The sequence below is a fragment of the Python bivittatus genome, unplaced genomic scaffold, assembly GCF_059951505.1.
Source record: "Python bivittatus isolate LINGU-HERP-01145 unplaced genomic scaffold, Pbiv_v1 ctg000020_np1212, whole genome shotgun sequence".
Classification (NCBI taxonomy): Eukaryota; Metazoa; Chordata; class Lepidosauria; order Squamata; family Pythonidae; genus Python; species Python bivittatus.
The window spans coordinates 39,373,158-39,387,073 of record NW_028277030.1 but is presented as its reverse complement, the minus strand read 5'-3'; the positions used below and the strand labels follow the sequence as shown (position 1 = coordinate 39,387,073).

Below are 13,916 nucleotides of genomic sequence, written 5' to 3'. Positions count from 1 at the left end.
TAAACTTGGCTCAAGCCAATCATGTAGTCTACACTTGTATCTTGGGTCATGGGGAATTTTCCCCTTCAGCGATCTCTGATTATACATTGGCTCATTTTATCTTGTATCATTTCACATGCAGTAATAAAGTTAAATCTGAGCACTAGTTATAACAAGGGTAGGGAAATTTGTGACCATTGACAATTGCAGAGCTAGAATTACTGGTGTCTTTCACTATTTGGCCATTGTAATTTCTTCTTCCCACTTTTATGAATTAACAGATACCTAGTGGGGGTATTTTGTGGCCTTGACATTGAGTAATTGTTGTGTTTGCATAATGGCTGTCTATGGCTGGGATTTGCTGGTTCAGTCCTTGACTCACAAACCTTACTAAACAGCTAATGGGTAGATTTAGAACAGGAGATTACTTTTAAAATGCTTGTAAGGGCTGCAAGCATTCCATATGGGTTATCTTATGCTTTAAATATAATATTAAGCATTTGCGATATATGAAGCTTGTTAGGGATCACATTTTGAGCCATTTCATATGGTTTCTCCTCCATGTTTTTATCTACATCAAGAAAAAGATGGGACCATGTAAGTTGTACTAAACAGGCAGTACTTTTTTCTCCTGACCAAGTAGCAACTATTCAATGCACTTCTTTCCTATACCATTTTAGCCTCTCATACATTTATTGCAGCAGTATAAGGTGAAACAGTAGGAAAATGATTTCCATATCACTGGGTTAACTAGGGAATGAAAATATTCAGTTATTATTTGATCTGTTACTATTTATTAATCACTGGGTCTCTTTAACTATCATTCCAGAACTCACTGGTATTACAGTCCAAAATGATTTTAAGCATTTTCTCTTTAAAAAAAACACATGCTCATGTAAAATGCAAGACAGAATAGAACACCAAACAATTGTGTTACAGAATCAAACCTCACTCAGATATTGTGAAATAATTAACACATTTTTGTCCTAATTCATTTTTAGGGTTACCAGTGTATCTGCCTGCCTGGCTGGGAGGGGCCATTTTGTGAAACTGAATCTAATGAGTGTAATTCTGACCCATGTAAGAACGATGGAACTTGCACTGATCTCTTCAATGACTTCCGGTAAGAGGCATCCTCTCTGCACCAAATCATATTCTTCCTTGGTGATTTACAATTTATTGACTTTGTTTTATTTGCTGAAGTTCTGAATTTGGTTAAAGGGAAACACTCTCTTGAGTCAAGCATGACTCCGGATGACTACATGGACACGTATAGCTAGCTTTTTCAACAAACATTATGGAAGTAGATTTCTGTTGCCTTTTTCCAGAACTTTTTGACAGCTCAGTCTTTCTTATAGCTCTATGATTTCCTGGTGGCTCCCATCCAAGTCCTAACCACACTTGCCCCTTCTTAGTTTTTTCAAGGTTTGGCAAGTTCTGCTTGGTGCTGCCACCTGTTGTTGACATTTGAAAATCACCTTATTGCAATTATTAAAAAGCTTTTGACATATTGGGATCAAGAGTTTGTTGAGGAAGAAAAAGTGATTGTATGGAAATGTGCAGGTATCTAATCCTCTTTCATATTGAAAGGAGAAAAGTACAATATTCCTCATTTTAAAAGCCTCTGTTTCACACCTAGTGATTTATGCTCAGCTTTCAAGGTATATTATCTCTTTAATACCCAAAACGGCTGACATAAAAAGCAGTTCTCCTGGCTCACTTGTTTATTCATAGAGACATCAGAGAGCAGTCAAAGTCTCCATGCTTGAAGTACAAAAGGATTAATCTGGGTCAGGTCTCTTAACTTTAATGCTGATTTTAATAACTATTTCCATCAGTGTACCCTAGCTAGCAAATACAAAGTTAACCAGATTCTTGTAATTCAGGAATTACCCCAAACACTTCTATTTTTTTAAAAGTGAGAATTACTTTGGCTACTTTTAGCAAATTTGGCTGAGGTTAGGGGCTATCAAGTGTGTATGTGTGTATACATATACATACATGCACATTATATACATATACTGTATATTGTATATAATGTATAATGTATATTATCAATCACTGCATTCTGTGTGTATGGAGAGGAAGAGAGACAGACAGACAGACAGACAGTTTGGTGTAGTAGTTAAAGGTACGAGGCTAGAAACCAGGAGACCATGAGTTCTAGTCCCGCCTTAGGCATGAAGCCAGATGAGTGACCTTGGGCCAGTCACTCTTTCTCAGCCCTAGGAAGGAGGCAAGAGCAAGACACTTGTGAAAACTCCACTTCTGAAAATGTTGCCATTAAAACTGCTTGGACTTGTCCAGGCAGCTGCCAGGAGTCAAGATCTTTTTGAAGGAAGGACAAAAAAAAAAAAAGTGGGGGGTATGTATATGTGTGTATATGTATGTATGCATGTATGTATGTATGAATTAATGAATAAAAGTTTGACAGTAGAGTTATTTAAGAGCAACCATGAGGGTAAGGCATTTTTGTCACATCCCTAAAGATCTTACCCTTATCTCTTCAGGATCAGCAAATGTGTTTTTCAGTGACGAGGAACATAGTGCACTGTGCAGACTGACAAGACTGGCAGCCAAATATTTATATATATGACCTGCATTTAGTATACCCTATATATTTCTTTTACTTTCATAGCTGCATTGTTTATTGTGATGCTACTACTATTACCAGATCTCCGATTACTATTATGGCTACTGTACAACTTCAACAGTGGTTTGTTCACCTGATAATCTAGGTTACTTTCTAGCACGAAAGGGTGAAGCGTCATCTTCCTTGGCCTTACCCCATTGCTAAAGTTGCCCATTTGCTTTATACTTAACTTTGTCAGTGCTTCATTCCCAGGGCTTTGCTACTGAGAAAGCAAACTGGGAAAGTCAAAGTAGTCCACTGCTACAGGACAACAGTCAGGCTTTGCTGTTTTGGGGCAGCAACCTTGTAACCAACAACTCTGCAAGCGGAGTCCTATATCTTCCGAGATCACATTGGTGCAAGGCTTGGGTTGCACACTACCGATCCCCAATGACTGCTTTCTTTCTGAGGCAAAGACTCCAGAAAAGCAGTAGAAACATTTGCAAACGAATCAGCACATCTAACAGAGCAAGGCCAGCTTCTTAGAGTGAGGCACTGAACACTCCAGAGAGCAACAGGTAAATGGCAGGTGCATATCTCCAGAGATGCCATAGACCTGCCCCATGGTAAATGACCCCTTAATCTGAGATATAGAGGGTGAGGTCACCTAGGCAGCAGAAGGAAAGAAGCCATGTTTGTCATTCTGCCGCAAAATACCAAGCAAAAATCCTTATGATTAGATGCATAACAGGGGACAGCAGGGAGTCATTTGGCTTCCCTTCTTCCATTTTTCAGCCAAGCAACTGCCAGGATTCTGAGTAATTTTTGAAAAGGGAGTTGTGATATGTAACCCCAACTCTTTTTTTCCCTCTTCTATACATTTTTTATCCCTTGAAGTGCCATTAAACATGTTTTTACATAGCAATATCACTTGATACTATTTGTTATTTTAGTGTGCCTTAGGCCCATCGGTTTTAATGCGTATAAGTAATTCTGGTGTAGAATAATGATTCCCCACCCAATTAATGGAGAAGGCTAACCAATAAAGAGGAAAAAAAATAGCTATGGTATTGTGGGATCTGCCCCACAAGAAAGATGACAGGGTTAAAATGGCTACTGAATTTATTGGTACAAAGATAAGCATGATATATTTCATTGGCTGTGTGTATGTTGCTATCTTATATGACAAAATGTTACATTGTTGCATACATACATTCCCTAAATAGTCATTAAGAAGCTGACTTGTCATTTTAAAAATGCTGAATTGTCATTGTTTCTCCATTTGGAAGACCCCTTGACACACGTACTGAATTTATGGGAGTTGTTTCCTTGTACATGACTTGCTCCTCTCAAGGTAATGGTCGAGGGCCTTGATTTGCTGCAATTTATTTCTACAACTCTCACATAGATTTTTTTAGCCATTATGTTCAGTGGTCAGACAGCCTGTTACTTGAATTGTCATATTTTATCAGCAGGAGTGAAATGGTCCTTTAGTTGGGAAATGTTGGCTTCCTTGTTATTCTCATGGATGGTTCCTCGGTGGTATGGGACTGCGTTATGGGAAGGTAGCCCCCACATTGCTCTGTCTATATATAAATCCAGAAAGCAGTGGGACTTTCAGAGTGGAACTCTTTCCTTTTGCTTGGCTACCTTATGATGGTATGTTGCTGTTGAAATCTTTTCTGGGGGCTAGCTGAAAAGCTCGTCACTATAGCATCTCTGAATAATTTAAACCAATCAATACATGACATATTTTGGTCTCCTGGGTCTTTCAATTTATTTTCATTTGCTTTCTTCTCTAAAATGAGAGGCAAATAGATTCTTCTATTCAGCCCAGAGTTTAAAAGTAATGCCTTAGTTCCTTTTTTTGTGATGTTGTAAATGATCGCATCAACCCGCGGTTCTAAATGCTTTTATATTTGTTTACATTTCGCTGCTAATCAGTTGTAGCTCTTTTTATGCCAAGCTTTTCACTGCTAGAATGAAAGGATTCAAATGGATTCCAAGAGCAAATCTTTCACTCCTCTCATTCTGCTGGTGCTGACAAGAAATTATCCTGCTGGCAGGGAAAGGTCATCATGGACCACTTGACTGCACATTCAGAATAAGCCTGAAAGCAAAAAGCTTTCTGAGCTTTAATAAGCTAACTTGAATTGTGTTATTTATTTAATTGGCCATCCATCACAAGTTGTTTGCTTTTCTGATGAAAAGTTTTCTCCATTTCCTGTTAAGTACATGGCCAGTTTCAAAAGTATAATTCTTATTCCTTCTGTAAGATGGGACTTTTAAAAATATTGTTACCAGTCTTTTCTTGAATCAGACAGTGAAGTATAATTCTGAGTTCAATACTTGACACCTCTTTCTAGATGCCTCAAAGTGTAATCTTATACAAGCCTGAGTCTAATATAAGCAGGGACTTTTAAAAATATTGTTAGCACTCTTTTCTTGAATCAGATGGTGAAATATAATTCTGAGTTCAATACTTGACACCTCTTTCTAGATACCTCAAAGTGCAATGTTATATAAGCCTTACTGAGTCTAATTGGACTGATTTACTGTATTGTAAATGCTCTAAGATTGTAGTTTCAAGTACCAAAGGCAGATCATAGGTGACAGAATCCTAAAGCATTCTTCTGTATTAATGTAATCAAAATAACCTTTTCTTAGATGCAAAACTGAGGAAGGATAGAAGTTTATTTTAAGCTTTTCTACACAGTCAGTGATAAATGAGGGTGGCTTGATTTAGCATATGAAAAAGTTCTACTGTTCTAGTGGTTTCCATATATTGTAGCATAATAAAAGAGATTAGCCTCTACCATAATGTAGAGGATTAGCTAGAAACAGCTAACAAAATTGCAGATTTCAGTTAGCCAAGAAGGCATTGGAAAAGGAGCTATTTAGTTATAAAAGTTTGATGTGCAAAGGAATTGTGATCAACTCTACATGCATCATCAACAGCTGCTAAGCATTCTCAAAATAAGAAGTCATAAATGATGAATAAGCTTGCCTTTAGGATATGTACATATTTATAAATATTAGTTTACATGTGATGTAACTCTATAGGTTCTCTGATATAGAAAATCTGTCTGAATATCTATAGCACTGCCAGCTTTTTAGATATCTGTCACATTGTGAAACATTAAGATTGGGAAGTCTCCTTCTGCAAGCTTCCAGCTCTCCCATTGTCCCTGGCTGGCTTGCATATTCTGTGCTGTCCAAGTACATCTGAAAAAAGGGAACTAATAGTTAGAACAGATCACCAGTTCTGAGGCATTTGGGTCAGCTTAGTCACAAACATTACTTTTATGGGTAGCCTTTCTTGCTGGCAGCCCCATGGAGATAAAATGAGAAACATGCTAGGTGCTGTTTCTTTGCCTGACCATCCAAGATTTTTTTTTTCCCCTTCCTTCCCTCACTGGCAAAGCACTAAGACTGGTTTGTTCTTCACCAAGCAGCTTCTTGGTAGGTTACAATATGCTAAACATTTTTGATATTTCAGGACCTGCTTTTCCCTCTTTGTTTGCATATTTGACACTGGATGTACAGGAAGTCGGACATCAGTGCAAAGAGCCACTGAAATATAAAATTGTCTGATATGAAAGAAGGCAGCTGGATAACATTGGCATCTCAAGGACTGGAAGGAATTTGACAAAAATAGTAACTTGTGGCCCCAATTCCAGTCCAACTAGTGCCAAACTAGATGACAATTCTACCTTCTTTAAATGAATTTCAAAAACAACAATGTCCCTCTGGATTTAGGTTCTTGGATACATTTTTCCAAAAATAATTATTTATAAGTCACAAACTCCATAATTACATTCCATACTTTTCTAGGTAGATGATCACAATTATATTACATTCCCATTTTCAAGCAGCTTTGGTGTCTTTTTTCTTTTCTGAAATTTTACTTCATGATGAATTGGAAAAGAAATAATTTACCAGTGACTGCAAAAATCACTTGGTTCCTGCTGTATGAGCTGGGATTCCCAATTAACAAGGAATATTTAAATATCCCATTCCTTTTAGAATGTTTAAATAATAAATGAAAGAATAATCTGACAGCTTGGTCCAGGTCATTGACCTGATTAGGAGAAAAAAAGTTCTATGTGTGTGCAAAACCTCACCGAAGGATAAGGACAATGGAAATGTCCTTCAACAGAGAGAAATGTAAGGTATTACATTTTTTTAAAGATTTTTTTTTATCCTGCTTTTATTATTTTTATAAATAACTCAAGGCAGCAAACATACCTAATACTACTTCTTCCTCTTGTTTTCCTCCCAACAACAACCCTGTAAGGTGGCTTATGCAAGATGGGGGATTCATGGTTTGGAAGCACTTTATCAGAAAAGGACTTGAATATTATCATTAACAATAAGCTTAATCTGATCCAGCAATATGAGACAGCTACTAGAAGAGCTAACACTGTTTTAGGTTCCTTTGGAAGAAACATTTGGTCAAAGGCATGCAAAGTCCTTATTCCCCTCCATTCTGCACTTGGAGTACTGTGTACGATTCTGGGAACCACATTTCCAGAAGCATACTGACATGTTAGAAGGGGCAGTAAATCTGATATACGAACTTGAGGACCTGCTCAAAGCAGAAAACTGAAAAAACTTGAGACATTCAGTGTGGAGAAAAGATGACCAGGGAAGACAATACAGTGGTACCTCAGGTTACGAACGCCTCTGCTTACGAACTTTTCAGGTTGCAACCAACTCCGGCCGCAAAAATTTACCTCGGTTTGTGAACTCCGCCTCGGGGTACGAACCGGATCTGTGGCCATTTTCCGCTGTGCCACGTGGTCCGCGGCCATTTTCTGCCCATGTCACGTGGTCTGTGGCCATTTTCCTCCCATGCCACGTGGTCCGCGGCCATTTTTCCACCCTGTCGCACGGTCCGCGGCCGTTTTTCCGCCCTGCCGCGTGGTCCGCAGACGCCGGAATGGATTAATGGTAATTACATTGAACCTTATGGGAAAATTTGCTTCGGGTTGCGAACAAATCGGGCTGCGACCAGAGTCACGGAACGGATTAAATTCGTAACCCGAGGTACCACTGTATATTGGTGTTCAGGTACATAAAAGGGTATCATAGGAAACTATTTTCTACTGAAATTAGGACCAGACAAGATGAATGCAAGTTGTACCTATCTAGATTTAAATTTAAATATAAGGAAATATTTCCCAGCAATAAGAACTGTCTAACAATGGAACCATCTGTGCTCCAGAAGCTTTAAGTTCACCATCTCTGGATGTTTTTAAGAAGAGTCTGGCTAGCCATCTTTTGAGGAAGGCATAATTGATTTTCTTGGATTGGATGACAGTTGTGGTCCTTCCATCTCCACAGTTCTATAATTCTATAAAGCCACAGCATCTAACCTGGAAATAATCAGCTCAGATCTCCAACACCACTGATATTGTGGGAACATAGAAGTCTTGAATTGTTTTCAAAATGTCCCAGAATCTTCATGTGGATGGGTCTTTTCAAATTCTCTGCTGTGGAATTTGTATATGATCCAATATATGACCCCCAAAGTCATCCCTTCTAACTTGCTCTATTTTGTCCCCAGTAGTTTCAGATGGCAATTAGAATGCCTCTTGTTTTATTGGAATATTCATCCAAATCTTTAATGACTATGTAATCTGCTAAAAACAGGAGGTGGAAATGATGTCTAATATTGGCAGATATCATTGTACTACAAACTATAAAGTAATATAAGAATTATATAATACTTTGCCTATTGAAAGTGTCTATTATTATAAGAAATGTATTTTCCCTACCCATAAAATGTTTCATTTAAATGAAGTTCTCATTATTTTCATCTTTACTTTTATAGCTTCCGACTGAGTTCTCTCAACCACCTGCATACATTAGGGAGCAATAGATAACTTCTAAGAGAAAGCTATACAAATATTTAAATATGCTTTTATAATTCTTGTGGCAAATATGCTTAATGTGTGCTCACCAAAGCAACCATTTCCTTTTCTCTTCCACCTGAATGAGCTTTTTAATATTATTATTCCTTCACACCAGGTATGAAGGGCACCCATTTTGCTTTATTTTCAGATATAAGTAGAAACATTGGCTTGAAAGATGTTTTGCCATGTCTGGAAAGTAACCTGTTTTAAATTTTATGTTTGAATAGGGTTTCATATAAAAATAACCACTGTTCTAAGAAACTGTCAAAGAATGTGGCCCATGGCCATGAAGCAATATAGTGATTGTGTAGTATGTCTCATTGAGTTTGAATGGGGAAATCACAATCTTTGCTAAACATTTGTGATCACATGTTGCTGTGCAGCACAGTATGCAAAATGTGATGTGCATTGTTGGCAGTTCTGTTGTTCTGGGAAGAAATACAACAAAGAGTTCTAAATTGGAAAGAAGGAGTGTTGGCTACACCCATCTTCACAGAATCCTAGGACCGGAAGTGATCATTGATATTATTGAGTCCAACCTCCGTTCCATGCAGGAATCCAAATTAAAGTATCCCCAACAGATGGCTGTCCAGAATGCAGATCATATCAGCTGTGGCCTGAATAGAAGTATATATGAAACAAATAAAATAGTCAAGGACAAATTTGGATATCTGTTCCTGTCATGAATGGTGACACTTTAATTTTCACATTGAGAAAGAAGCAAGATAGGAAGGCTTTATATGATATCTGCAGAGGTAGACCTTAACATGAGTCTTTGATCACAGTATTAATTTAAGCATGGGACTGGGATTAGTCTAGGTTTTACAAGAACTGTAATGCTCAGTAGGGCTGTGCAGAGTTTGGATCTGAAGGCAAAAGGGTGCTTTAGACTGTGTGGTAGCACAAATGTAGTATCTGTTTGCAACTCCTTAAAGCTGATGCACCTTTCCCTATGATTAGCCATCTTTTCCTGGGAAATGTCTTCTTTGAAGTAAGGAGTGGCAGATATGTGCTGTGTTTGTACCCTTATTTACTCAAAAGCACTGTTGCCTTCAAATCCTAAGCACTGGACAGCCCTAATGCTCAGTCTATCTTGGAGCCATTTCTACAGGAAGAGATCTATCTTTGAAGTTTTTTTTAAAGCAATGCTCTTGCAATATTGTTATCAATGTAGTTCTCTGCCTACTGGAAATATGCACAGGGGAAAATTATTAGAAACCCTTTTATTGCTTTAGATGGAAGGATATTTTGGTCTGAAGCCTGCAATAGACATCAACTTCTGGATCAGATCCAGAACAGAAGCTCACTTCAATTCATATTCAGCAGGTCTTTATATCTCCCCACTAAGTATTAGGAAGAAATATACACAGCTGACAAATATGCATACATGGGAAGTGAGACAGATGGCAATTCTTTCAAAGAATATGAAAGCTGATCAATACCAAACAAATAATTTAAACTTAAATGGATTTTGATCCTTCTCCTTTCCCCTTTTTTCCCTTTGGTAATGGATTTTAGGGCCCTGCTAGCTGCCTAATACCTAAATATTTTATAACTGCACCCATTGCCTTCTTACAACAAAAAGACATACCTTCTTGCAGTTGGGACTGGAAACAAATCCAGGGAACAAGAATCCAAGCGTAAGGGTCAATGGTATTTATAAGAAGGAAGGTCAAAGTTATAACACAAGAATTCCAGGGAGATCTCTTTCAAATGAAAAACCTATATATATGCAACTTTACAGTGGCATAACAGTTGTTCATATTCTGTGCAGAGGGCTGGACACCTACCTCTTTTGTGAAGGAAGAACACTTTGTATTTGTTTACTGTTTTAATAATCCAGCCATTTTATTAGTCATTTTTTCCCTGATCAGACTTGGCTGGGGTCCTCAAAGAAGCAAGGACCTTCAGGACCAGGTTTCCTAACTGGGCCTTGAATATTTAAGAATAGATGGTGTCAGTGTAACTGGGAGACAGCCACCCCTAGATTCCCAGAAGTCAGACATAGGAGGTAGGAAGGTAGAAATCCCAGGGAGGAATATGGCAGTCATTTGTGAGTGTTTGGGACAGACACAACAGCATCCTGCTACTATTTTGTTCTGAATTGTTTTTTAAGATTTAGAGAGTTTTATTTTAAAGGATTTTACTTCAATGTGGTTTTATAGACAAGTTCCAAGATAATGGCATATAGACAATTGAAATACCCTGAAAATCTTAAATATAATACATGTAGAGGTTAGTGAATTAGAGAGCTAACAACAGTCATAAAACCAATATTTAAAACTTAATATATGAAAGTGTGTGTGTTTCTGTGTAATGTATATATCATACAAAAATAGCAGAAACACCGGTATTATATTATCTTCATGTAAAATGTACATGAAGACCTACAAATAACGTTTCAGAGTGGGATGTAAGCCAAAGAGAAATGGTTTATAAAGATAACACATAAAAGATTCAAAACTAACAAGAGTAAGTTTTTTTTAAAAAAAAAGATGTAAATAACACAATTTTAAAAAAGATTTGGGGAAAGGTCACATAAGTAAAACATGAAAATATCAATTCAAAAACTTAAACATAGCTGTTCTTTAAATAGCCAACTTAGAAAGAGCAATGAAAAGCACCTTCGAAAGGTACCAAAATGGGCTTGCGAAATTTCTTCTACATCAGAAATTAATCAATTTGCTACATTAATGAGTAAGCTGAGGTTGCCAGAACATATGGTATTTTGAAATTTCACAACATTTTAATGACTTTTTTTTAAAAAAAAATGAGATTTGGGGTGCTTCCTGGCATTGCCTACTTGTGATTTATACAGAATGAGGAATTACAACATTTGTGCTGATTATTTGCTTATGTTTAAATTAACTTATAGACACTGCTCTGCATAAATTTGCTGGTATTTCAACAACAAAATGGATGCAAGAAGTAATGGGTAATGCCAAAATCAAGGTAGAATCTTCTGCATTTGAGCTACTACTACAAACCATATCAGGCTTTCTTGCTGCTGCCTGGATATTTTCTTTAATACATATGCAACAAAGTTACATCCTTTTTCTTTTCTTTCTTTCTTTCTTTCTTTCTTTCTTTCTTTCTTTCTTTCTTTCTTTCTTTCTTTCTTTCTTTTCTCCATCCTCCTCCTCCAACCTCCTCCATCACAAAAGTGGACATAACTAAAGGCCTGCCAAAATTTGCACAGCCAAATTTTCAATGGGCTGAGACGCTGCTTTCCACAAAACTGGAAATAGAGCTGGCCATGAAGCCTAGACCGATTGCCAGGAAACAGCCAGATGCTAATAGTAAGAAGTGTTCCAGAGCTTGGCATCTGGGTCCAGTAAGCACTATACAGATTCTCCATCTGTGGCCGAAGCTGTTCACTGCTTCTGGGGAAGGCACAGTCAAACATAGTAAGGCAACAACAGTTTAAAGCAGTGCCAACAGCAGCAGAAGGCAGGGTGAACTCAGCATTGAAATTAACATTTATATTCCAATTTATTTTTCACTTCTGTGGTAATGTGAAAAATCTAATTATTGAGGGCCAAGTATGTTTTAGGCACATTGATTTGCTAGGAGATGACCACTATATATGCCATTTCTTATGCAAAGTTGCAATGACATTTTACTTGCTCTTTTCAGGCCAACTTTCTATAATAATGTTTATTTTGGGGTTTAGTAGAATTGAAAACATTAGGGAAAAGACCAAGATGCAATGTAAAACCTTAAAAAGATGTATTAAAACATTAGGAGGGGTTAGAAGGTTAGCAGATAGATTAGAATGCAGCATAGTTGTTCAATGAATAGGAGGGGTGTACCCAGATCTATTCTGTGAATGAAACATCCTTCTGCTCATGGAATGGGTACATTAAATCATTGAATCCCACTCATACTGATTAATACTCAGGGAGGAAAAGAGTTTTTATAAAAATCAATGATTTTAATCTTACTGGAGCCCTATTTGGGCATTATAGACTAGGTCTAGTAAACATATTTCTTCCATATGGAGGTATCTTACCCCCAGTGAGATGTCTTCAGTGCCATCCTCTCTCAATATCTGTGCATATGGTATAGATATCTGTAATTAGGCATCCTTCTTTCCATACAACCTTGCACAAACTGGGTTAGTTGAGGAGGAATGGCTTTTGCTGCTATGGAAGTCAGTGCGCCTATAGCAATATGTGAGAAGATCACTTTCATATCATATTGTGTATGTAGATATCAAAGAAGAATAGTACTGGTAAAGTTACTAAACAACCTATCTCCACATGAATGTCTGAAGCTGGGAGTCTTCAACTATGCACAAAGACTTCCACATGAGCCATGAGGGTTTTAGCTGACATGTAAGCCTTTGCATGTATGCACACATTTTCCATTGTAAATAACTGCAGTGTATTGTAAACAACCAGGTGATCTCACTGTAGGAATTAGAGGAAAAAGCCTGCTTATCTCAAGGTAAAATCCACACAGTTATAAGGAGAACCATCAGAATTTAGTTTTACCTTTAAAGTAAAGCCAGCTTAACATTTGTACTATGGATCATAAGTAACTGAGTAGTTTTGTTTGAACTAGATTGAAACTAGATTGCTTAACAATTGATTCGTTTTTGTTTTAAGCCAGGCTTTCTGACTCAAACACAACATTCTGGTGGGATTTTTGAAAACTGAAACTGGACTGCATAGTAAACATCTCCTTGATATAAAGAAGAATAAGAGGAAAGGATCATAGCAGTTTAACATTTTATTTATTAATTAATCATATTTATAGGCCACCCATCTTAGAGTGTACAGTTAAAAACACATCTAGTACAATAAAAAATAAAAGAAGCCCAAGGATGAATACATTAATACATCCAACACATTAAATGGGTCTTGAAGACCTGACACATTAATACATCCAACATTTAGGATGGCACATAGATTCTAATACTGGGGAAAGAGGCAGCACTTCAAGGCTCATTTAAAGGCTGGCAGGGTTGGGACAACTCAAAGAACTGGCACCATGACAGAAAAGGCATGCCACCTAGATCTCATCAGAAGAGACTGTCTTAAAGATGGGATCTGGAGCATGTCCACTTTGTCAGTTCATGCCAGATGGGCAGAAACAGTGAGAAAAAGATGGTCCTTCAGATATCCAGGCACTATGCCATAGGTTTCAACCAGCACCTTAAATTGTACCCAGAAGCTTATTGGTAATCTGTGCAGCTGTACAGCAGAGGTATTACATAGGTATACTGAAATAAGCCCATAACTGCCTGTAACAACACATTCTGGGCCAGCTGCAGTTTCCAAGCGGTCTTCATGAGCACCACATGTAGACTGCAACATAGTAGTCCACATGAGTGGTAACTGAGAAGTGAGTGACTATGAAATAGATTCTGGTTCAGGAAAGGGAACAACTGTGGCAACAGATAAATCTGGGCAAAAGCCTTCCTGGCCAAAGCTCCTACTTGC

At 37.6% G+C, this 13,916-nt stretch overlaps 1 protein-coding gene across 1 annotated transcript in view; it reads left to right on the top strand.

Annotated features, from left to right (window-relative positions):
- The first annotated feature begins 316 nt into the window (after positions 1-316).
- The window catches only part of EYS (EGF-like photoreceptor maintenance factor), a 507,483-nt gene continuing 493,883 nt past the window's right edge, over positions 317-13,916 (top strand). Inside the window, 2 exon segments of the mRNA XM_088150272.1 lie at positions 317-343; positions 981-1,102. Coding sequence (XP_088006398.1) covers positions 317-343; positions 981-1,102 — 149 coding nt within the window.